The sequence below is a fragment of the Melanerpes formicivorus genome, unplaced genomic scaffold (assembly GCF_026170545.1).
Source record: "Melanerpes formicivorus ecotype bairdi unplaced genomic scaffold, bMelFor1.0.p_v2 SCAF_8, whole genome shotgun sequence".
NCBI lineage: Eukaryota > Metazoa > Chordata > Aves > Piciformes > Picidae > Melanerpes > Melanerpes formicivorus.
The window spans coordinates 27,210,995-27,235,314 of record NW_027142360.1 but is presented as its reverse complement, the minus strand read 5'-3'; the positions used below and the strand labels follow the sequence as shown (position 1 = coordinate 27,235,314).

The 24,320-nt window shown below is 58.9% G+C and overlaps 1 protein-coding gene across 2 annotated transcripts in view; it reads left to right on the top strand.

Annotated features, from left to right (window-relative positions):
• Positions 1-23,631, top strand: part of EEA1 (early endosome antigen 1) — a 41,917-nt gene extending 18,286 nt beyond the window's left edge. For both annotated transcript variants that reach the window (XM_068142826.1, XM_068142825.1), the window contains 19 exons: positions 1,067-1,405; positions 2,269-2,418; positions 3,437-3,556; positions 4,531-4,734; positions 5,770-5,970; positions 7,155-7,268; positions 8,749-8,904; positions 10,279-10,418; positions 10,945-11,275; positions 12,486-12,587; positions 13,929-14,123; positions 15,332-15,514; positions 17,645-17,830; positions 18,611-18,742; positions 19,414-19,599; positions 19,871-20,109; positions 21,170-21,290; positions 22,104-22,202; positions 23,246-23,631. In XM_068142826.1, coding sequence (XP_067998927.1) covers positions 1,067-1,405; positions 2,269-2,418; positions 3,437-3,556; positions 4,531-4,734; positions 5,770-5,970; positions 7,155-7,268; positions 8,749-8,904; positions 10,279-10,418; positions 10,945-11,275; positions 12,486-12,587; positions 13,929-14,123; positions 15,332-15,514; positions 17,645-17,830; positions 18,611-18,742; positions 19,414-19,599; positions 19,871-20,109; positions 21,170-21,290; positions 22,104-22,202; positions 23,246-23,368 — 3,321 coding nt within the window. In that variant the 3' untranslated portion in view covers positions 23,369-23,631. The remainder of the gene's footprint in view (positions 1-1,066; positions 1,406-2,268; positions 2,419-3,436; positions 3,557-4,530; positions 4,735-5,769; positions 5,971-7,154; positions 7,269-8,748; positions 8,905-10,278; positions 10,419-10,944; positions 11,276-12,485; positions 12,588-13,928; positions 14,124-15,331; positions 15,515-17,644; positions 17,831-18,610; positions 18,743-19,413; positions 19,600-19,870; positions 20,110-21,169; positions 21,291-22,103; positions 22,203-23,245) is intronic.
• The last annotated feature ends 689 nt before the right edge of the window (positions 23,632-24,320 follow it).

The following is a 24,320-nucleotide window of genomic DNA, read 5'->3' as shown; positions in this document are numbered from 1 at the left end:
CCACACCATTCTCTGAGCAGCAGCAGCATTTGTGGTTCAGTTCCTGTCTCATCCTCTGCAGCCACAGAATCATAGGTTGGAAAAGCTCTCTGAGAGCATCCAGTCCAACCAGCAACCCACCACCACCATGGCCCCAAGCACCATGGCCACAGCTTTCTGGAAGCCCTCCAGGGCTGGGGACTCCACCACCTCCCTGGGCAGCCTCTGCCCATTCCTGACCACTCCTGCAGCAAGGAAATTGTTCCTGATCTCCAGGCTCCCCTGGCACAGGGCAGGGTGGAATGTCTTGCATTCTGATGTGTACATCCCCTCTGACTCCTCTGGAGTGCAGGAAGGTACTGCTGCAGAGAGTCTGAAGCTGCTGTGGAGCCTCAGGCAGGCTGTTTCTTTCCCTTTCAGGAGCTCTGCTGAGAAGAGCTTGGTTTGCCTTGCAGAGGCCACTTGCTGGCTTGTAGCACAGCAGAGACCCAGTGTGCAAAGCCAGTGCAGTCCCTGGAGTCTGAGACTTGGTGGGATTCTGGACCCACTGCATGGGGGGCTTTTGTCTTTCCTGGGGGGCTGGGGTTGGGGTTTTGTGTGTGCTTGATTTGAGGGGGGTTTGTTTAGGGAACTTGTGATGCATTTGCTACAGGGACAGAAGAGGCTCAGTTCCTAACCTCCTGCTGCTGGAACTGCTCTGAAATGGGAGCAGTGACTTCTCCACTGGGAGGGTGGCAGAGCCCTGGAGCAGGCAGCCCAGGGGCTTGTGGAGCCTTCTTCTCTGGAGGCATTCAAAACCTGCCTGGATGTGCTCCTGTGAGACCTGCCCTGGGTGATCCTCCTCTGGATGACCTCCAGAGGTCCCTTTCAGCCCCAACACTCTGTGATTGCTGTGAGGATTTGCAGCTGAGGCTCTGTGCTGTTGGAGCTCTAGAATGAGCCTGTGTAAGGTGAAAGAGAGGTCAATAGTTTCTCTCATGACCTCATGTGAGCCTGAAACTTCCTTCTGGTGAAAAGAAATGTGAGTGATGCCCTGGACACCTGGCAGCAGAGTTGCTCTGGAATTGCTGTGCCTCTCTTTTCACAGGGTCTTGCTGAGAAGCTGCTGAAGAAAGAGCAGGACTACACCCAGCTGGAGGAAAAACACAATGAAGTGTCTGTGAGCAAGAGGAACATCCAGGCAAGCTTTCATCAGAAGGACCTGGACTGCCAACAGCTCCAGGCCAAGCTGTCTGCAGCTGAAGCCTCCATACAGAGATTACAGACAGAGCTAGGGGAGAAGGGGGAAGCAAGCCAGAAGCTTAAAGAAGAGTTGTCTGAAGTAGAGACAAAGTACCAGCATCTGAAGGCAGAATGCAAACAGCTCCAGCAGCAGAGGGAGGAAAAGGAGCAGCATGGCCTGCAGCTCCAGAGTGAGCTCAGCCAGGTAGGTCACTTGAGCACAGAATTGCTGAGGCTGGAAAAGAGCTTGGAGATCATCCAGACCAGAGTCCAGCCTTCCACCCACACCTCTGGCACCCCCAGGCCATCTCTTGGAGCAGCACTTCAAGAGGGACAGGGATCTGCTGGAGAGACTCCAAGGGAGGGCTGCAAGGATGCTGCAGGGACTGCAGCACTGCCTGGGGAGGAGAGGCTGAGAGCCCTGGGGCTGTGCAGTCTGGGGAGGAGAAGGCTGAGAGGGATCTGATCAATGGCTATCAATAGCTGAGGGCTGGGGGTCAGGAGGGAGGGGACAGGCTCTGCTCAGCTGCACCCTGGGATAGGACAAGGGGCAATGGATGGAAACTGCAGCCCAGGAGGTTCCACCTCACCATGAGGAGGAACTTCTGCCCTGGGAGGCTCCCAGAGCCCTGGAGCAGGCTGCCCAGAGAGGTTGTGGAGTCTCCTGCTCTGGAGGCTTCCCAGCCCTGTCTGGATGTGTTCTGTGTGCCCTGTGCTGGAGTCTCTGCTCCTGCTCTGGCAGGGGGCTTGGACTTGAGGATCTCCAGAGGTCCCTTCCAACCCCTGACACCCTGTGCTGCTGTGCCCTGTGCTGCTGTGCCCTGTGCTGCTGTGCCCTGTGCTGCTGTGCCCTGTGCTGCTGTTGAGAGTTCTCCAAGCCACCCCACCGGGGTGTTGTGCTCTGCATGCACATCGTGCAGCTGCACTTCCATCTCCTTGTGGGAGGGCAATAACTACAGACTGCTTGCACCTGAAGGGGGCTAAGCACTGCACCAGGTGAGGCTGCAGCAGGGAGCTGCAGGCTGCAGGCTGCCCCAAGGCCAACGTTGCCTGTCCTTGCCCTTGCAGCTGCACAGGAAGCTGCTGGAGACGGAGCGGCAGCTGGGGGAGGCTCACGGCCGGCTGAAGGAGCAGAGGCAGCTCTCCAGTGAGAAGCTGATGGACAGGGAGCAGCAGGTGGCTGACCTGCAGTTAAAGCTTTCTCGTGCTGAAGAGCAGGTAGGGCACCTCCTGGAGCTTCTGCCAGCTCCACTTGCTTCTGCTTCTGCCAGGAGCCCGAGGCAGTGCTGGGCTTGGCAGGGTTTGGCCTCCTGGGGATGTCCTTCCCCCGTGCTGGGAAAGCCCTGGGGGAACACTGGTGAAACCCTAATGCCTGCCTGGGCCTCAGGGGCCTCAGGGGGCCTTGTGCCCAGGTCTGCCTAAAGGCCAGCTGCACTACAGGTGTTGGTAAGGCTGGATGCTCATCAGCTGCAGCTTGTGGCCCTGGTGCTTTAGAGCTGAGCAGTGGCTGTGCTGCTGGGCAAGGGGAGAGCTGGGCAAGGGGAGAGCTGGGCAAGGGGAAAGCTGGGCAGAGAGGAGAGCTGGGCAGGGGGAGAGCTGGGCAAGGGGAGAGCTGGGCAAGGGGAGAGCTGGGCAAGGGGAGAGCTGGGCAGGGGGAGAGCTGGGCAGAGGGGAGAGCTGGGCAGGGGGAGAGCTGGGCAGAGGGAGAGCTGGGCAGGGGGAGAGCTGGGCAGGGGGAGAGCTGGGCAGGGGGAGAGCTGGGCAGAGAGGAGAGCTGGGCAGGGGGGAGAGCTGGGCAGGGGGAGAGCTGGGCAGGGGGAGAGCTGGGCAGGGGGGAGAGCTGGGCAAGGGGGAGCCTGGGGGGGTTCAACATGGGTGAGTGCAGAGTCCTGCACCTGGGGCAGGTCTGGTGGGGAGGTTGGAGCAGATGAGCTCTGATCTCCCTTCCAACCTGAGCCACTCTGTGAACAGCCAGGATTTGGGTTAGGTTTGGATTCTTTAGGCAGCATGAGACGTTTTTATGCCACTTCCCAAACCCTCCTGTTCAGACTCAAACCTGTCAGCATTTGGAATGGCTCTGGGGCACCCCTGGGTGCTGTTTGTCCATCCTTGGCCCTGGGGCACCCCTGGGTGCTGTTTGTCCATCCTTGGCCCTGGGGCACCCCTGGGTGCTGTTTGTCCATCCCAGCCTGGTGACTTTGTTGTGTCTCTGGGTTGTTCCGTTTGTGTTTCCCAGCTGAAGGAGAGAGCAGCAAACTCTACAGACCTGCAGCACCAGTTGGATAAAGCCAAGCAGCAGCAGCAGGAGCAGCAGAGCCTGCAGCAGAACACCACAGCAAAGCTGAGGGAAGCCCAGGTGAGAGCTGTGCATCCTCAGCTGAAGCTGTGCATCCTCAGCTGAAGCTGTGCCCCAGGGCTCTGCTACCCCAGTGAGGAGCTGCTCTCTAGGAGTGCCTTGCATGGCTGACCCTGAGCCTGCTGGTAGTGCCTTGTGACCCAGAGCAGAGCCTCTGGGCAGGAGCAGCCCCATCCACCAGCACAGGCTGAGGGTTCAGCTGCTGGAAAGCAGCTCCATGGACCAAGGTCTTGGAGTCCTCAGTTCTGCATGGGGCAGCAATGTGCCCTTGTGGCCAAGAGAGCCAATGGGGTCCTGGGGGGCATCATGGAAAGTGAGGCCAGCAGGGCTGGGGAGGGTCTGCTCCCCCTCTGCTCTGCCCTGCTCAGACCACAGCTGCAATCCTGCATCCAGCTCTGGGCTCCCCAGGTCAAGAGAGACAGAGAGCTGCTGGGGAGAGTCCAGTGGAGAGGATGCTCAGGGGCCTTGAGTGTCTCCTCTGTGAAGAGAGGCTGAGAGCCCTGGGGCTGTTTAGTCTGGAGAGGAGAAGGCTGAGAGGGGTCTGATCAATGTCTATCAGTAGCTGAGGGGTGGGGGGCAGGAGGAAGGGGCCAGGATCTGTTTGGTGGTGCCCAGGGAGAGGACAAGAGGCCATGGCCACAAACTGGAACCCAGGAGGCTCCACCTCAGCATGAGGAGAAACTGCTTTGGTGTGAGGCTGCTGGAGCCTGGAGCAGGCTGCCCAGGGAGGCTGTGGAGTCTCCTGCTCTGGAGCCTTTCCAGACCCTCTCTGGCTGTGCTCCTGTGTGCCCTGCCCTGGGTGATGCTGCTCTGGCAGGAGATTGGACTGGATGCTCTCCAGAGGTCCCTTCCAACCCTTCCCATGCTGTGCCTGTGTGATCCAGAGAGTGTTTGATCAGCTGCCCAGCCCTTTGTGCCTTAGGAGCAGCTCCTAAGGGCCCTGGCCTGAGGGAGGCTGTTGTGTGATTTCCTAGAATGACCTGGAGCAGGTGCTGAGGCAAATTGGAGACAAGGACCAGAAAATTCAGAACCTGGAGGCTCTGCTTCAGAAAAGCAAGGAAAACATTGCCCTGCTGGAGAAGGAGAGGGAGGACTTGTATGCAAAGATCCAGGCTGGGGAAGGAGAGACTGCAGTGCTCAAGCAGCTGCAAGAGAAGAACCACGGGCTGCAGATACAGGTGAGAGCTCAGAGACCACTCACCAGGAGTGGCTCTTGGTGGCTTCTTGCTCTTTCTCAGCAGCAGTGGCACCAGCCTGCTGTGGTGCTCTGGCACTCACTGAAGGACCTTGCTGGCAGTTCCACAAGGCTTGTGCTTTGGGGACTTCCTTGCTCTCAGCACCAGGGTCAGGCTGGATGAGGCCCTGAGCAGCCTGGGCTGCTGGGAGGTGTCCCTGCCCATGGCTGGGGGTTGGAGCTGGCTGAGCTTTGAGGTCCCTTCCAGCCCAAGCCATGCTGTGAGTCTGAGCACAGGAGCAGGGCTTCCTGGCTGTGTGCCTCAGGACCCTGCCAGTGCTGCCTGCTCAGCCATCAGCCTGGGGACATTTCTGCTTCTCTTACTTGAGCAAGAGTTTGAATTCTTGCTTGCATCAGCAGCACTCAGCCCAGCCTGCAGCTGCTGTCCCCTCACTGCTTTGGGTCCACTGCACTAAGGCCAAACTGGCAGTGTTAAAGCACTGCAGGTTTAGGTTGGGCATCAGGAGGAGGTTCTGCACAGTGAGACACTGCCACAGGCTGCCCTGGGAGCTGGTGGAGGCTCCACCCCTGCAGGCATCCAAGGTCAGGAACTTGATGCAGCCCTGGGCAGCCTGCTCCAGCTGGAGCTGCCCCTGCTGCCTGCAGGGGGGTGGCCAAGAGGAGCTCTGAGAGTCCCTTCCAACCCAAAGCCTTCTGTGGTTCTGTAACTCCCTTTGCTTCCCTTTCCACCACAGAATCATAGAGTGGCTCAGGCTGGGAGGGCCATGGGCAGGGCTGCCTCCCAGCTAGGCCTCATCCAGCCTGGCCCTGAGCAGCCCTGGGGAGGAGGCAGTACCCTGCTTTGCAGGCTGCTGTGGGGTGCAGTCTTGCCTCACTGTAACAGGTCAGAGAGGAAATGAGATCTTGCTGAGTCAGCAGAAGCATCCTAAGCCATGCTGGGATTCAGAAGGTTTCTGACTTCTTTGGCCTTCTCTTCTACTTCCTTCCTTTGCCTTTCTTTCCCCTTTTTCCCCTGCAGGTAACTCAGCTGACAGAGAAGCTGAAGAATCAGTCAGAAAGTCACAAACAGGCCCAAGAGAACTTGCATGAGCAAGTGCAGGAGCAAAAGTCCCATCTCAGGGCTGCCCAGGACAGGGTGCTGGCCCTGGAAGCAAACCTCACAGAACTCACCAGCCAGCTCAATGAAAGCAAAGAGAAGGTCTCCCAGCTGGATGTGCAGGTAATGGAGCTCTGCCTGCTGCTGAGGAGCCCTGCTTGTGCTGGCCTGCTGCTGAGGAGCCCTGCTTGTGCTGGCCTGCTGCTGAGGAGCCCTGCTTGTGCTGGCCTGCTGCTGAGGAGCCCTGCTTGTGCTGGCCTGCTGCTGAGGAGCCCTGCTTGTGCTGGCTGTGTTCCCTCCAGACAGGCTGCAGCAGGGGAGCTTCAGGCTGGGCACTAGGGAAGGGCTCAGGCTGCCCAGGGGGTGGTGGAGTCACCAGCCCTGGAGGTGTTCAAAGGTCATTTAGATGTGGTGCTTGGGGCTGTGGTTTAGAGGTCAGCTTTGCAGAGCAGGGTTAATGACTTGGTGATCCCAGGGGTCTTTTCTTTTCCAGCCTGAAGGATTCTATAGCTCTGTGAGTCATACAGAGCAGTCTGGGGAACAAAATGCATGTTCCATCATAAGGACACAGAGCTGCTGGGGCCAGGCCACAAGGGTGATCCAGGGCTGGGGCACCTCTGCTGTGAGGACAGGCTGAGGGAGCTGGGGCTGTGCAGAAGAGAAGGCTCCAGGCAGACCTCAGAGCAGCCTCCCAGTACCTGAAGGGCTACAAGCAGGCTGCAGAGGGACTGCTTCCAGAGGCCTGCAGGGACAGGACCAGGGGCAGTGGTTTGGAATGAGAGCAGAGCAGACTGAGATTGGATGTGAGGAACAAGTTCTGCACCATCAGGGTGGTGGAACACTGCCACAGGTTGCCCTGGGAGGTCCTGGCCCTGGAGATACTGAAGGTGAGGCTGGACAGGGCTCTGAGCAGCCTGATCTAGGGGAGGATGTCCCTGATTACTGCAGGGTGAGCTTTGGAGGTGCCTTCCATCCCAGGTGGGCTTTGGAGGTGCCTTCCATCCCAAAGCCTTCCATGATTCTCTGAGCAGGACTGGCACTTTCACTGTGTTTTTTAGCTCTGAAGCTCAGAACCAGCAATTGCTTCAACTCCTGTTCAGTGCTTCTGTTCTAAACCTTGTCAACCTGCCTTTTTTAAAGTAGCAGATGAAAACTACTGATCTGGCTGCTGGAATAGAGATCTGGCTGCTGGAATAGAGATCTGGCTGCTGGAATAGAGATCTGGCTGCTCAGCTTGCTGCTAGGTCTAAGCAGCCTTGGCAGGTGCTGCAGGTAGCTGTCTCATTGCCATCCCCCTTGCCTTGCAGGTCAAAGCAAAGACTGAGTTGCTGCTTTCAGCAGAAGCATCCAAAGCTGCCCAGAGAGCAGACCTGCAGAACCACCTGGACACTGCTCAGCATGCACTGCAAGACAAGCAGCAGGTTGGAGACTCAGAGCTGCTCTGTCACCTCAAGGCTGAGGAGCAGCCTGTCCACACAGCAAACCACCCCAGGGCTCTCCTGTGGAAATCACTCCCTAGGACACTGGAAGCAGCTGCTGTGCATCCAGTTCTCTTTGCTGGGATCAGGCCCAATCTGTTGGGCAGGATGAAGAGTGGGACTGAGAATCCACTCCTGGCAGGGGGCTCATGGAAGAGGGGAGATTTGGACTGGAGATTAGGAAGCTCTCTCCAGTGAGGGTGGTGAGACACTGGCAGAGGCTGCCCAGGGAGGTTGTGGCTGGAGGTGTTCAGAACCCTGTGGCCATGGCACTTGGGGCCATGGCTTGGTGGCCAGGGTGGTGCTGGGTTGCTGGCTGGACTGGGTGGTCTCAGAGGGCTTTTCCAGCCCAAACAATTGTGTGACTTCACCAGCTGCTGAATGAAGTGTTTGAGTTGTCAGGGTCAGTGCTGCTGTGCTCTTCCTGGGAGCATCCAGCAGCAGCTAACCCAGCAGCAGCTGACCCAGCAGCAGCTAACCCAGCAGCAGCTAACCCAGCAGCATTCCCTAGCTTGGGAGTGTAAGGAGCTGCCTCTTTGTGCAACTGGTAAATAATTCCTAGGCTCAAAGCTCATCCACTCCCAACCCCCTGCCATGGCCAGGGACACCTTCCGCTGGACCAGGTTGTCCAAGGCCTCATCCAACCTGGCCTTGAACACCTCCAGGGAGGGGACAGCCACAGCCCCCCTGGGCAGCCTGTGCCAGAGTCTCCCCACCCTCCCTGCAAAGAATTTCTTCCTCACCTCCAGTCTCAATTGATCTTCCCCATACTTCAGTCCAGCTCCCCTCATCCTGTCACTACAAGCCCTTGCAACAGGTCCCTCCCCAGCTTTCTTGCAGGCCCCACTCAGATCCTGATCAATAATGAAACAAATGAGCCTGGCTGGAGTGCCAGAAGCTGTGACACTGCTGTGATCCCAGTGGCTGGGAGGGGGAAGTGTTCCTGCCCCTTGTGGAGGTGCTGTTGGCTTGTGTGGAGCTGGATGCTCTGAAGTCAGCTGTGGGGAGCCCTGCCCATGCTCTTTGCTTTCCTCTTTGGCAGTGCTTAGTTTCATGATGGTGGCAGAATTGTTCCCTGAGCTTTTGCAGTGTTGCTTCCCAGCTGCTGTTGCACAGACTGCAGCACCTGAGGCCTCCACTACCCACAGCTCCTCCTGCAGTTGTAACCCCAGGCCCCTCTGCTCAGCCTGTGAAGCTGGGAGAGGAGTATTGAGGCTTTAACAGAGACCTCACCATTTACAGAGAATCTCTGCCCCTGGTGGTGCCTTCCCTCTCAGTTGCCTGCCCCTCAGAACAGGAGGGAGACCACCCCAGCCATGATTTCCATCTTTGGTTTGTCAGAGCATTCCACTCAGCTGTGCCAGCAGGGATCTGGGGGAGCTGGTTAGGAGCTAATGAGCCTTGTGTTTTGCTTCCACCTCAGGAGCTGAATAAGGTCAGTGCTCAGCTGGAGCAGGTGACAGCTAAGCTGAGTGAGAAGCAGGAGCACTGTGCTCAGCTGGAAGCCAGTCTCAAAGAGCACAAAGAGAAACATCTGGCTTTGGAACAGAAAACTGAAGAGCTGGAGGGGCAGCTGAAGGTTTGTGTTGCACACAGCCTCTGGGCTTGCAGAAGTCAACCTTCTCCACTCAGGGCACCTGGGTCACAGCACCCCCACAGAGCACTGCAGGCTTGGGGCAGAGTGGCTGGAGAGCCCCTGGGGGCCTGGGGGTGTTGATCTCTGGCTGGCTGAAGGTGGGCCAGAAGTGTGCTCAGGTGGCCAAGAAGGCCAACAGCATCCTGGCTTGTGCCAGGAGCAGTGTGGCCAGCAGGGCTGGGATGTGGTTCTCCCCCTCTGCCTGGCATTCATGAGGCTACATCTCACATTCTGGGCCCCTCACTCCAAGAGGGACATGGAGGGGCTGGAGGGTGTCCAGAAAAGAGCAGCCCAGCTGGGGAAGGGCCTGGAGAGCAGGGCTGGGGAGGAGCAGCTGAGGGACTGGACAGAGGAGGCTGAGGGGCCTGGAGCAGCTCTGTGAGGAGGAAAGGCTGAGAGCTCCTCTGTGGAGCCTGCAGAAGAGCAGCCCCAGAGGGAACCTGATCAATGCTCAGCAAGAGCTGAAGGGTGGGGGACAAGGGGCTGGGGCCAGACTCCTGTCAGTGGTGCCCAGGGACAGGACAAGGGGCAACAGGCACAAGCTGGGACCCAGGGGGGACCACCTGAACATGAGGAGAGAGTTGTTTGGTGTGAGGGTGCTGGAGCCCTGGAGCAGGCTGCCCAGAGAGGCTGTGGAGTCTCAGTTGTGGAATCTCCTTCTCAGGAGAGATTCCAGGTCCACCTGGACAGTGTGAGCCTGGGCAAGCTGCTGTGGGGGCCCTGCTTTAGCAGAGGGATTGGAGTGGGAGGGCTCCAGAGGTCCTTTCCAGCCCCCACAGCCTGGGATCTGGTGCTGGCTGGGGTCAGTTGGTTAACTGCTTTGGTGGTTGGTGTGTAGAGGCCAGATCCTTTCCAAGGTGTAAATCCACTCAGATTTCTTCCTGCACACACAGTGCAGTGGGAGGCATCACTGGGGAGACTCTGGCCCAGGCTGCCCAGGGGGGCTGTGGCTGCCTCCTCCCTGGAGGTGTCCAAGGCCAGGCTGGGTGAGGCCCTGAGCAGCCTGGGCTGGTGGAGCTGTCCCTGCCCATGGCAGGGCCTGGAGCTGGATGATCTTTGAGGTCCCTTCCAACCCAACCAGTCTGTGAGTCTGGGGTTCTGTGCCTGTTTGAAGGGAGAGTTGTGGAGGAGCAAGGGAGCTGCAGGCAGCAGCTGATGCAAGAGAGCCAATGGCTGCAGCAGGCAGGGGGCTGCGAGCAGTGGCATTGCCCTCTGCACTAAAGGCTGCACAGGCTGGCTGGCTTCTGCTTCTTGCTGCTGGCTTTTTGTTTGCTGGCTGTGCCCTGCTGGCTCTGACAGTGCATTTTCCTGTCTCAGAAGCTGGAAGCTGACATCCTCGAGGCGAGGGCAGGCAGAGAGCAGAGCCTGCAGGAGCTGCGGCAGCAGCGGCAGCAGGCTGCGGAGTCGGAGCGCCGCGCGGCACAGCTGAGCCAGGAGCTGCAGGCTGCGAGAGAAGAGTAGGTGGCAGCTGGCCTCAGCACTCCTCAGAGGCAGGCATGGCTGGGAGGGGCTCAACATCAGCCAGCAGTGCCCAGGTGGGCAAGAAGGCCACCAGCAGCCTGGCCTGGAGCAGCAGTGGTGTGGGCAGCAGGAGCAGGGCAGGGATGGGGCCCCTGTGCTGGGCACTGCTGAGGCTGCACCTCATAGACTGGGTTCAGCTCTGGGCCCTCACTCCCAGAAGGGCATTGAGGAGCTGGAGCAGGGCCAGAGAAGGGGAAGGGTCTGGAGAGCAGGGCTGGGGAGGAGCAGCTGAGGGAGCTGGGGGTGTTCAGCCTGGAGAAGAGGAGGCTGAGGGAGACCTCCTTGTTCTGTACAGCTCCCTGAGAGGAGGCTGCAGTGAGTCTCAGGTGCTAGGAGGAGAGGAACTGGCCTGAAACTGTGCCAGGGGAGGCTGAGGTTGGAGATCCAGAAGAACCTGGGAAGGAGAATCAGCAAACTGATCTAATTTTGCATTCCCTTTTGCTCTCTCTTTTCCATTTGCAGGGTGTCCAGTGCCACCTTGGACTTGCAGAAGAAATCTGAGGCCCTGGAACAAATGAAACAGCAAATTTCCAGGCAGGAGGAGGAGAAGGCCAGCCTCAGACAAAACCTGGAGAAATCAAATCAGGAGACAAGCAAACAGCTGAAGGAGCTGGATGGCAAAGTGCAGGCAGCAACATCAGAGCTGCAGCAAGTGAAGTCAGAGAAGGAGACTCTGCTGAAGGAGCTCACAGCTACCAAAGAGAAGCTCTCCAAAAGTTCTGAGTCCTTCAAAAAGAGAAAGGAGGAACTGGAAAAGGAAATGCAGAGAGGCAAAGCAGCTGTGGCAGAGATGGTCAGTAGGCTGCTCCCTGGGGCCTGGCCTGCTGCCTTTGCAGGCTGAGGACCTGGCTGGGGGCTGCTACACATCTGTCACATCACTTCTCCCTGCCACATGTCCCACCCCTGGGGGTGTTCAGGGCCAGGCTGGATGAGGCCTTGAGCAGCTGAGTCTGGCTGAGAGCTGTCCCTGCCCGAGGGGGGGAGGTTGGAGGAGATGAGCTCTGAGCTCCCTTCCAAGCAGAGCCACTCTGGGGTGCTGTGGTTTGGGAATGCTCAGCTTGAGGCCTCCTCAGACTACTTAAATAGCAGAGCTTCAGGAAGGTCTCAAGAGTGGCAGGATGAGTGCTTGACCCCAGAGCAGCCTGGAGTGGCAAAGGAAATGAGCTCCAGCCCTGCAGCACAGCTCCTCCTCCCCTGCTGTGCCTTGCATGGGCACTCTGAAGTCATGGAGGCAGAGTGGCTCAGGCTGGGAGGGAGCTCAGAGTTCATCTCCTCCAACCTCCCCTCCATGCCCAGGGACACCTCTCAGCTACACTCAGCTGCTCAGGGCCTCATCCAGCCTGGCCCTCAACACCCCCAGGCAGGAGGCAGCCACAGCCTCCCTGGGCAGCCTGGGCCAGAGGCTCAGCAGCCTCCTGCTGAACAACTTCTGCCTCAGCTCCACTCTGACCCTGCTCTGCCTTAGCTCCAAACCATTCCCCCTGGGCCTGGCTCCAGACCCCCTCAGCAAAAGTCTCTCTGCAGCCTTCCTGCAGGATCCCTTCAGGTGCTGGCAGCAGCTCTGAGGTGCCCCTGGAGCCTTCTCCTCTGCAGGCTGCACAGCCCCAGCTCCCTCAGCCTGTGCTCAGCTCTTGGAGCATCTCTGTGGCCTCCTCTGGGCTCTCTCCAGCAGCTCTGTGTCCTTCTCCTGCTGGGGACCCCAGAGCTGGAGGCAGGGTTGGAGGTGAGGTCTGAGCAGAGCCCAGGGGCAGGATCCCCTCTGCTGCCCTGCTGCCCACCCTGCTCTGGCTGCAGCCCAGCACACAGCTGCCTGAGGGCTGCAGGAGGCACTGCTGGCTCCTGGGGAGCTGCTCAGCACCCAGCACCCCCAAGGCTCCTGCTTCAGGGCTGCTCTGGAGAGCATCAAGGCCTGTGAGGGCTCTGCAGGTCCTGCCAGGGAAGCACCTGGGGGCAGCCTCAGAAGCTCACAGGAACATTTCCTTCTCTTCTCTTCTGATTCCTAGGAAAAGTCTTACCAAGAAGTGAAGCAGCAGCTCCAGGTGCAAACAGAGTCTGTGGCTAAAGAGAGGAATGAGCTGAAAAACTCCCTGGAGAAGAAGGAAGTGGTAAGCTGTGTGCTGGGCTGCAGGAGTGTGGGAAGCAAGAGTGCTGAATGGGGCAAAGGCTCCCCCAGCAGAGAGCAGGAGGCTGCAGCTCTCACCCTGGCCTCTCTGGGGCACTGCAAGGAGGTGATCCTAAACCTTCCCTGGCTGTGTGATGCTGAGCTTCAACAGGCAGGTTCTGCTCCTCCCTCTGTGTGCTCCACATGCCTGAGAGAGAGGTTTTAGCCCTTCAGGTTGTGAGACAAGGCCTTGGTAGCAGCAGGGCCTCCCTGGCTGTGTTGTTTGCCTCATGTTTGCAGCCAGTGACAGCTGTCAGGTGGTTTGGCTTGGGGCTGGGGTCAGCCCCAGGCCTGCCCTGCATGGTGTGTGTGTGGCTGGCAGGACATCTGCAGCTCTCCTGGGAGGGTTTAGTGTCTTTGGTGTGCACCCCTTGCCTGTGAGCTCTCTTCCAAAGGTCCTGCAGGCAGAGTGTGGCCCAGCTGGCAGCCTGAAGGCCAGCTCTGCTTTCATGCACCTCCTTACCTGCCCCCAAAGGAGAAGATATCATCAGTGGCCACAGCTTGATGGGCTGTGATGGACTCCTGCTGCCTGAAGGAGGCTCTGTGGATGTGATGGCAATTGCTCTGTGGCTGCTGCTGCTGCCCTGGCTCCCCTCCTGCTCAGCAGAAGCACTCTGCTGCTCTGTGGCAAGGGCAGGAGGCTGTTTGGTGTCTGCTGCAGGGGGCAGGAGGAAGGAGCAGACAGCTGTTGGCTTGAGGAGAGTTGCCTGCTCTTAGTGCTGGGTGCTGAAAGCCCCCTGCTGGCACTCAGGACAGGAGCCTGGGAGTCAGAGGTGATTTGAATGTGTGATGGTTGCTCTTTAGTCTGCTTGCCAGGGTCCCACCACCTAGAACATAGCAGTGGCCTAGCTGGACACTGGGCCAACAAACCAGAGTCTGTTTCCTGCACATCCTCTGCTGCTGATCAGAGGGAGGCATCACAGGAGAGGTGCCTGGCCTGCAGCAGAGAAAGGCAGAGCAGGGCCAGCCTGGCAGGTTCCTGCTGTCAGAGGATTCTGCCCAGCTCATCTCCTGGGGCCCTGAGCAGGCTTTAACCTGTGCCATCAGTTGCTTGCTCTCTGAGCCACCTGGCTGCTCAGCCACCCAGGGCTCCAGGCAGCTTCACCCAGGGCTCCAGGCAGCTTCACCCAGTGCTCCAGGCAGCTTCACCCAGGGCTCCAGGCAGCTTCACCCAGGTGCCCAGGCAGCTTCACCCAGGGCTCCAGGCAGCTTCACACAGTGCAGCAAGCACCAAGTGGCTGCAGCCAGAGTGCTGTGGGAGTTACTTGATGCTCTCTGAATGCAGATTTCCAAGCAGCTGTCCCTGGAGCTGGAGTCAGCAAGGACACAAGCTCTGGAGACCCAGGGTCTGCTGAAGGAGAAAGAAAAGAGTGAGCAGCACCTCCAGGGCAAGCTGAGAGAGCTGAAGGACTCTTTTGAGCAGAAGAAGCAGCACAGTGAGAGCCTGCAGGCTGAACTGAAGACTGCCCTGCTGGAGAAGGTAAGGCCTCACCTGCTGCTTGGGCTCTGGGGAGTGCTGCAGCTCTGCCTGCTGTGCTCTGCTGGGGAGGGCTTGAGGTCAGGCTGTGGAAACAAACTGCTCAGACCCTGTTGGAGCAGCAGCAGTCACAAAATGGGAAGAAGCAGTGCTGGCAGAGGAGTCCTGCAGCAGGGAGCCCTGCAAAAGCTGCTCCCAGCTCTCTCAGGCCCAGGCCTGGAGGCCCTGCTGAAGGTTTTAGCGGGGGTGAGGCTGCACAGCTGCCCTTGGCTGTGTGCAGTGGAGCAGTCAGGGAGACTGAGCTGCCCCAGGTCTGCTGTGAAGAAAGGTAGGGAGCCCTGGGGCTGCTGTGGAGGAGAGAAGGCTGAGAGGGAATCACCTCAGTGTCTGTGAACAGCTGAGGGCTGTCAGGATGCAGGTGCCAGGCTCTTAGTGCACAGGGGCAAGGGACACAAACTGCAAGCCAGGAGCTTCCACCTCAACACAAGGACAGAGCTCTTTGGTGTGAGGCTGGTGGAGCCCTGGAGCAGGAGTCTCCTCCTCTGCAGACTTTCCAGCCCCACCTGGCTGTGTTCCTGTGTGAGCTGCCCTGAGTGACCCTGCTCTGGCAGAGGAGCTGGGCTGGAGGCTCTCCAGAGCTCCCTTCCACCCTCTCCCTCTCTGTGAGCTTCAGTGCCAAGGCAGCAGGATTGAAGGGGGCTGCTCAGCCTCAGGAGCTGTCTTCTTCCTGCAAAGCAGCAGAATCTGGAGGGCAGCTGGGGCAGGCTCTGCAGTGCTTTGAAGCATCCATGGCCAGCTTAACCCAGGTCCTCTCCTGTTACACCAAAGGAATGCAGCTGAGTGACAGCCTGAAGCAAGCAGAGACTCAGACACCAGGATGGAGAGAGTTCAGCTGTCTTACAGCCTTGGGGGATGTTGTGGTGTGTGCCCTGCCCTGCTCCTGGCTGGCCTCTAGGCAGCAAACTGCAGCCCTTGGAGACCTCAGTTAGATTTTTAATGCTTCTCTGGACAAGGAATTAGAGTTTGTGGTGAAGTGAGTTACAAATCATGAACCTAAAGTGCCAGGCAGCAGCTCCCTGCCCTGCAGTGTGCTGCAGAGGGGGAGAGCCCCCCCAGAATGGTGTCTGGCATGAAGAGGCAGTTTCTAGAAGTGGTGAAGCTGCCTTTACTGCCTCTGACTTCAGCTGAGACTTCCCCTGCTTGTGTTTCAGGCAGAGCTGGAGAACAAACTGCAGCAGCAGTCGGTTTTGTCAGCTCAGGAGCTCAAGACAGAGAAGGGCAAGCTGGCAGACTTGCAGAAGACCCATGAAAAACAGAAGGAAAGCCTGGAGAAGCTGCAGCTGGACCTCTATGGGAAGGAGTCTGAGCTGCTGGCAACCAGGCAAGACCTGAAGGTACTCACACATCATTTTAATGTCCTGTGTCACTTAGGAGCTTGTTTGGAAGTGCCAGAGCCACACAGGAGTGAAAGACCCTCTGATCCATACAGAGTTTAGTGCTGATAGAGCTCTGCCCTGGGACAAAGGACATCTGAAGCTGAGGCTGAGAAGCCTGGGAGGGGATGTGAGCAGTGCAGGCTGGGTGTTGAGAAGGGGCCAGGCTCTCAGTGGTGCCCTGGGGCAGGGCAAGGAGCAGTGGACACAAACTGGACCCCAGGAGGTTCCACCTCAACAGGAGGAGAAAATTCTTTGCTGTGAGCGTGGCAGAGCCCTGGAGCAGGCTGCCCAGAGAGAGGCTGTGGAGTCTCCTCTGGAGACTGTCCCAACCCCCCTGGCTGTGTTGCTGTGTGCCCTGCCCTGGGTGCTCCTGCTCTGGCAGATCTCCAGAGGTCCCTTCCAAGCCCTACCACTGTGTGACTCTGATCTAAAGCTGATTTGGTTTTTCCAGTCTTTGAAGAGTTAATTGTTCATGTTCCTCTTTTCCTGGTCCTAATTGGAGCTTTCAGCTCATTTGAACAGCACAGCTAAGTGGGGCAGAGTCTGGCAGCATCTGAGCAGCCACTGTCTTGCAGGTTATCTGAGAGGAGCAGGGGTAGCAGGCACCAACGTCAGCAGCAGAAGTTCCTTCCTAACATGAGAGGGAGGCCTGGAGCAGGCTGTCCACAGAGGTGGTGGAGTCTCCCATCCCTGGAGACCTTCCAAACCCACCTGGATGTGTTCCTGTGTGACCCTGCTCTGGCAGGGGTTTGGTCTGGATGCTCTCCAGAGGTCCCTTCCAAGCCCCCAGCACTCAGTGATTCAGTGTGATTCAGTTGTCAGCCATTTCCCGGGGCCTTGCCCCTTCCACTTCTGCCTGGCCGATTGCAGAGGTTCCGAGATGCCAAACTGATCAGAGGAGCGGGTTTAGGGCGCTGCCTGCAGCGCAGCTGTGTGCGGAAGAGGAGGCTGAGGGGACCCTGCTTGCCCTCTGGAGCTGCCCGGCAGGAGGCTGCGCTGCGCGCCCGGCGCCACCTGCTGGCCGCTCTGTGCAATGGCACCGCCGGGGCTGCCGCCGCGGCCCGCGCGGGAGGCTGCGCTGAGCCCAGGCGCTGCGAGACTGAGCTGCGCTGCGCGCCCGGCGCCACCTGCTGGCCGCTCTGTGCAATGGCACCGCCGGGGCTGCCGCCGCGGCCCGGGCGGGAGGCTGCGCTGCCAGTGGGAAGCGAGGCAGCGCTCCGGGAGGCTTTGGCAGCGCTCCGGGAGGCTTTGGCAGCGCTCCGGGAGGCTTTGGCAGCGCTCCGGGAGGCTTTGGCAGCGCTCCGGGAGGCTTTGGCAGCGCTCCGGGAGGCTTTGGCAGCGCTCCGGGAGGCTTTGGCAGCGCTCCGGGAGGCTTTGGCAGCTGCAGGCACAGCGCTGCACCAGAGAGCTCCACGGAGCGCTCCACCAGCACGGCTGAATCCCAGGCTCTGCTTCAACAGCAGTGTGCCCAGCTGGCCAAGACCTGCATCAGGAGCAGTGTGGCCAGCAGGAGCAGGGAGGTCACTCTGCCCTGTGCTCAGCACTGCTCAGGCCACACCTGGAGTTCTGTGTCCAGTTCTGGGCCCCTCAATTTAAGAAGGAGATTGAGACACTTGAATGTGTCCAGAGAAGGGCAATGAGGCTGGGGAGGGGTCTGGAGCACAGCCCTGGGAGGAGAGGCTGAGGGAGCTGGGGTTGCTTAGCCTGGAGAGGAGGAGGGGCTCAGCTCCCTAGTCTCAGGTGGTAGAAGTAGAGGAAATGTCCTGAAGTTGTGCCAGGGGAGGCTGAGGTTGGAGATGAGGAACAATTTCTTTGCTGCAGGAGTGGTCAGGGATTGGCAGAGGCTGCCCAGGGAGGGGTTCCAGAACCCTGTGGCTGTGGCCCCTGGGGCCATGGTTTGGTGTCCATGGAGGGGTTGGGTTGATGTTGGACTGGATGAGCTCAGAGGGCATTTCCAGCCCAACCAATTCCATGACTCCATGAATGTGTCAGGCTGGATGGTGAGTGTCCCAGGTGGAAGATGTGGCTGCTTAGTTTCTGCAGCTCTTCTCCTGGCAGCCAGTTCTCAGCAGTCTCTTTCTGCTTAAGTGCACAGAAGACAAACTTGCCCTGGCTCAGGAGGAGCTGGTGTCCAGCAGGAATAGGATTGCCAGCAGCAATCAGCAGATTCAGGAGCTGAAGAAAGCAAAGTCCACACTGGAGCAGGATGCCTCTAAGAAGGAGCAGCAGCTGGGTGAGAAGACCAAGATGTTGCAGGACCTTCAGAATGACAGGGTAAATGCCTCCTCCTTTTGGAGCCTTCTGGCAGTCACATTCTGCCCCCCCTCCCCCAGGCACCTTCCTTCCTCTCTGTGGCATTCCCACACACAGAAACTCAGCCTGGAGAAGGGAGGGCTGCAGGGAGACCTCACTGCAGCCTCCCAGGGCTTGAAGGGGATGATCAGAAAGCTTGGGACAGTCTTTCCAGCAGGGCCTGCTGTGAGAGGAGAAGGGGTGGTGGTTTGAAACTGCAAGAGGGAACATTCAGAGCAGAGAGGAGGAGGAGATTTTCCCCTGGGGAGGGTGGAGGGACCCTGTCCCAGAGGGCTGGTAGGTGTCCCATGCCTGCAAACATTCCAGGGCAAGCTGGATGGGACTCTGAGCAACCTGATCTGCTTGAGGATCTCCCTGCAGAGGAGCTGGGCTGGATGACCTTGGAAGATCCTCTCCAGCCACAACCACTCTGTGACTCTGTAAAGGGCACAGCAGTGCTGCAGTGCATGGCAAAGGCAGCTGGGGTGGCCTCTGCCTTCTGAGCAGGCTGGAGTGGGTCCCAAAGGGATCTGCTCTGAGTGTTTAGGTGGAAAGACTTCATCTGAGCTGAAATCTGGAGCTGCAAGCATGCTCTGATTGCACCTTGTGGATAGGGATCTGGGACACACTAACTGCAAAGCCTCCAAGCAGGCTTTGGGCCCTGGGTGGTTTCTGCTCAGTGATTTATCTATCTGTGGATTGATTGATTGATTGAAGTTGGAAGAAGTCATTTTTCTCTATCACTTTCCCTTTCTCTTCCAGATTTTGAAAGAAAAAGACCTGGCTAATGAAAAGTGCAAAACAACAGAGCTGCAGGAGGTCAGGAGCAGGCTGGAGAAGGAGAATGCCAAGCTGGGTGAGGAGCTCAGAGCCTGCAAGCAAGGATTTGAGAAGGTAGAGAGAGAAGCCCTGAGGTTACCACCAGCCTTGAGCTGGCTGGCTGGCTGACAAGCAGTCAGTGCCTGCCCAGGGGATGTTACCTGGAGAGGCTTTGCAGATGCCTGCTGCAGATACCAGAGATCCATGGAATGGTTTGGGTTGGAAGGGACCTTGAAGATCATCTGGTTCCAACCCCCCTGCCATGGGCAGGGACACCTCCCACCAGAGCCTCTTGGCCTCAGAGCTGCATTTCAGTACCTGAGTACAGGCAGGCTGGGGAGGGACTGCTCAGGAGGGGCTGTGGGGATAGGCCCAGGGGCAGTGGTCTGGAACTGGAGCAGGGCAGAGGGAGGTTGGACATCAGGAGGAAGCTCTGCACAGGGAGGGTGGAAGAGGTTGCTCAGACTAGGTGGAGGCTCCATCCCTGGAGCCACTCCAGATCAGCCTTGATGTGGCCCTGAGCAAGCTGGAGCTGTCCCTGCTGCCTGCAGGGGGTTGGACAAGATGACCTCTGAGGCTCCCTTGCAGCCCAAGGCAGTCTGTGAAGCTGTGCAGTCATCCTTCCTCCCAGGGATTCAACTGAGCCTCTCCTGCCCTCCCCATGGGAGGCATTGGAGTTGTTGTGAGCTGAACTGCTGGACTCTGCCAGTGCTGCTGCCTTCACCTTGAGCTCTCTTTCCCAACAGGAGGTGGCAAATCTCAAGGATGCAAAGCAGCTCTTGATCCAACAGAAACTAGAGCTGCAGGGCAGAATGGATAGCATGAACTCAGCTCTGGAAGAGGAGAGGACAAACCACCAAGCTGCCAAGGATCAGCTGAGAAAGAGGGAAGAGGAGCTGAAGAAGGAGTGTGCTGAAGCTGAGGCTCAGCTGGTCAGTGCGAGACTCACTCTGGAGTGTGCCAGGGACACACAGGAAGCAGAGAGCTGGCTTCAGTTTCACACTGCCTGAGCTTTTAAATGCCATGGGCAGGGATCTTTGGGGCAGGGTGGGAAGATCCAGTGGGACAACAGCTTGGTCTGGCAGAGGCTGTTGATTGCAAGCAGTGGGTCTAGAGCAGGGAGGTTCTTTGCCCCAGCTGGCTGCAGGCTGTGGGGGAAGGAAGCCTGGGGGGTTGGTTTTCACTGCCCTGCTGTTTCCTTAGCTTGCAGAGAAACAAGAGAGAGAAGAAGGAACCAGGAGGCACGAGGAGCAGGAGGCCAAGCTCAGCATGCAGGTGACAGCCCTGAATGAGAACCTGGCCACCATGAAGAAGGAGTGGCAGAGCAGCCAGAGGAGGGTGAGCGAGCTGGAGAAGCAGACCGACGAGCTGCGCGGGGACATCGCTGTGCTGGAGGCCACGGTGCAGAACAACCAGGATGAGAGGAGAGCTCTGCTGGAGAGGTGAAGCTCTGGCACCAGGGCTGGGGTGGCTTAGGCTGGGGAAGGCAGACCTCATTGCTCTCCACAGCTCCCTCAGAGGAGCTGGGGCCTGGGCTCTGCTCCCTGCTCTCAGGTGATTGAAGGAGAGGAGCTGGCCTGAGATTGTGCCAGGGGAGGGTCAGGTTGGTTGCTGCCAGGGTGGTCAGGGCCTGGCAGAGGCTGCCCAGGGAGGTGGTGGAGTCCCCATCCCTGGGGGTGCTCCAGAACCTGTGGCCATGGCACTTGGGGCCATGGTTTGGTGCCCATGGTGGGGTTGGGTTGATGTTGGACTTGACCTCAGAGGTCTCCTCCAACCCAGACAACTCTGACTGAGTGCTGTGGGGTAGCCTCACACTGGACCCAGCTGTCTCAGGACTCTCTGTGGTGCCTGCTTTCAGTCTGTGCCTGCTCCTAGTGCTGGGCTGTGGCTGCAGTTCCCAGAGGCTCCTCTCCAGAGCACAGCACAGGGGCAGTGGGAGCAGCCTCTGCTCTCTGTGGGCTGTTGTGCAGAAAGTAAGGCAGGCTTAGCAGGACCTCATCACCCCCACAGCCACAGCTCTCTGCTTGTGCTCAAAGATTTAAGCACATCCTCAAGAGCCTTCCAGCTCCACTGGGCTCCTCTGAGCTTTGCAGAGTGTAGTTTGTGGCTTTTCATCTTACAGATTCATAGAGTCATGGACTGGGTTGGGTTGGGAGGGACCTTCAAGATCAGCCAGCTCCAACCCCCTGCCATGGGCAGCTCACCTCCCAGCAGCCCAGGCTGCTCAGGGCTTCACCCAGCCTGGCTTGAGCAGCTCCAGGGAGGGGGCAGCCACTCCAGGTATTAATAAGCTGCAGCTATTGCCAGAGGACCTGCAGCTGACTGTCAGAGCAGCACAGTTCCCAGTCAAGGCATCCAGGAACCATTCACAGCAAGGCCATTTCTGGCTGCATTTGCTGAGAGGGACTTCCAGCTGCCCCCAGGAGCCTCACCTGCCTTGAGCTGGCTCACTGTGGTCTGTTGTGTTGGTTTTGTGGTGGTGGTCTTTGTTTTTCCCCTCAGGTGTATAAAGGGTGAGGGAGAAATTGAGAAGCTTCAAGCCAAACTTGTAGAAATGAAGAAGAAGCTGGACAACACCACTGCTGCCATGCAGGAGCTGGGCAGGGAAAACCAATCTCTGCAGGTACCATCTGACCTGGGGGCAGCCAAACTCTGGGTTCCCTGGGTGGCAGCCTAGGAGGGCTTCAAGTTCAAGTCAGCCTGGGGGTGGTTTACCCTTCCAGAGTGAGGCAGATGCTGTGCTTGGGGTCTGGAGAGCCATGCTGCTGGCTGGGGGGGGCTGAGGCTGCTCATAGCTTTGACACTTGGTGGAGCAGGTCCAGAGGAGGCCACAAAAATGCTCAGGGGGTGGAGCAGCTCTGCCCTGAGCACAGGCTGAGGGAGCTGGGGCTGTGCAGCCTGCAGAGGAGAAGGCTCCAGGGGCACCTCAGAGCTGCTGCCAGCACCTGAAGGGGCTGCAAGAAGGCTGCAGAGGGACTGCTGGCAAAGGCCTGCAGGGACAGCCCCAGGGACAATGGCATCAAACCAGAGCAGAGCAGGTTGAGATTGGATGTGAGGAGCAAGTTCTGCACCAGGAGGCTGCTGGAACACTGCAGCAGGCTGCCCAGGGAGCCTCCCTCCCTGGAGCTATTGAAGGTGAGGCTGGAGAGGGCTGAGGGCAACCTGCTCCAGTGGAGGTTGTCCCTGCTGGGTGCAGAGGGCTTGGGCTGGCTGAGCTCTGGAGCTCCCTTCTGGCTTGGACCACTCTGTGAACTCACAGCTCTCAGGCTGCAGCAGATGGCCCTGGGGGTCCTCTCCAGCCTGGCAGTGTGGGGGGAGTGTGAGGGCAGGCAGAGCTGGGGCTCTGGGTGTGCAGTGGAAAGAGAGGGAGCAGGAGGCAGGCACCCACTGAAACCCCAACCAACCCAAGCTGTTCCTTCTCACCTGCTGCCTGCAGATCAAGCACACCCAAGCTCTCAACAGGAAATGGGCAGAGGACAACGAGGTACAGAACTGCATGGCCTGTGGGAAAGGCTTCTCAGTGACAGTGAGAAGGGTAGGTGTGCTGGGGCAGGGGCAGGGGCTGGGGCTGGGGCTGGGGCTGGGGCTGGGGCTGGGGCAGAGGCTGGGGCTGGGCTGGGGCAGGGGCTGGGGCTGGGGCAGAGGCTGGGGCTGGGGCAGGGGCTGGGGCTGGGGCTGGGGCTGGGGCTGGGGGGGGCCTTGGTCTTATTCTCAGGTGGGTTCCAGACTTCAGGCAATGGCCTTGAGCTGCAGCTGTGATCATCTCAGGGCACAGCCCTTGCTTGCAGGGCCTTAAACACTCAGAGTGCAGTCTGTGGAGCTTGCTCTCCCCCTGCTGCCTCCTCCTCTGTGGAAGCAGCACCTCGTGGGGATAGTTCAGCCCCTGGAGGGAGCAAGAGAAGTGCCCCTGCTCTAAGGGCATTATTGGCAGGGAAATTGCTTATAATCAATCTGAGCTGCATTTACAGAGCCCAAGAGAAGGCAGAGCTGCCCCAAGGAGATGTTGGTGGAAGCAGGAAGCATCAGCATGAGCTGGGGCTTGGTGCCAACCTTACTGCTACAGAGTGGCCATGGAGCAGCAGAACAGCTGAGGGGGTTAGGTCAGGCCTCTGTGAAACCAGCTGGGGGCAGCTAAGATGTTAGCAGCTCAGGGAGGGCTGCTCAGCCTGCAGAAGAGAAGGCTCCAGGGAGACCTTGGAGCAGCCTCCCAGTACCTGAAGGGGCTCCAGGAGAGCTGGGGAGGGACTTGTGACAGGAGCTGGGGGTGCCAGGAGGAGAGGGAATGGATTGGAGCTGGAAAGGAGCAGATTGAGACTGGAGATGAGGAAGAGATTCTGTACAGTGAGGGTGGAAGAACACTGGCACAGGCTGCCCAGGGAGGCTGTGCCCTCCCTGGAGGGGTTCAGGGCCAGGCTGGATGAGGCCCTGAGCAGCCTGGGCTGGGGGGAGCTGTCCCTGCCCAGGGCAGGGGGCTGGGGCTGGCTGAGCTTTGAGGTCTCTTCCAACCCAACCATTCTGGTATGGATCCTGTGCTGCCCCTCTCTGATGTGTGGCTTCTCTGTTCCTTCTCTTCCCCAGCATCACTGCAGGCAGTGTGGGAACATCTTCTGTGCAGAGTGCTCAGCAAAGAATGCCTTAACCCCTTCCTCCAAGAAGCCAGTCCGGGTCTGCAACACTTGCTTCAATGACTTGCAAGGGTGAGGGCTGGCCTGGGCCAGGAGCACATGGCCCCTGCAGCCTGCCCTCCCTGGTGGTGCCCTTGGCTCAGCACCCAGCCTGCTGCTCCCTTTGGACACTGACTGTGGCCCTTGGCCCCAGGGAGGCTGTGTTGAGGTGCTGCTGCTCCCCTGGGGGCTGTGCTCTGGTGAGACATGGGCCTGGGCCCAGCCCGGGGCCGGCGCTCCTGCCTGGAGCAGAGCTCCCCAGCTCCCTGTAAATAAAGCTGAGAGAGGAGGAACAAGGTATTTTTTTATCCCTTAGTTTTGTTCTTCAAGAGAAACAGCCTCTCTGTGCCAGCCCAGCTGCTTCTGCTTGCCTTCAGGGGGCAGGAGGGGAAGGTGCACAGCCCTGGCAGGGGCTTACGTGCCAGGGCTCGCCCTCAGGACAGCACTGCCGCCTGGGGGGCACCCCTGCTGCTCCTGGGCACCCCTGCTGCTCCTGGGGGGCACCCCTGCTGCTCCTGGGGGGCACCCCTGCTGCTCCTGGGCACCCCTGCTGCTCCTGGGCACCCTTGGGGGCTGGGTTTATGGAACTGTTTTCTCCCTCCTGTTCAGGGCAGCAGCTGGACTTGCCTCCAGGCCACTGTGCCAGCTTGTAGTGTCAGCCCCCAGCCCTTACCCAACTCCTGCTGCCCTCAGAGGCTGGAGCAGCTGCCCTGCTGTTGTGTTGCACAGTCTGTGAGTGGGAGAGAGGGGAGGGAGTGTGAGCAAAGGGGGAGAGAAGGTGGAGCTGGCAGTGCAGGGGCAGTGCACAGCACAGCTTTCCAGCCTGGCTGCTTTGCTGTCCCTTGGATGGAGTTTCAGGACTCCAGAAACACTTTCATGTGAGCTTCAAGAAGCAAAGCACCAGGGCTGGTTGGAGCCTGCAGCTCTTCTCTTCCTCTGCCCCTACCCTGGGAGCCCTCTCAGGGCTGCTCAGCCCTTCCCTGCTAGCT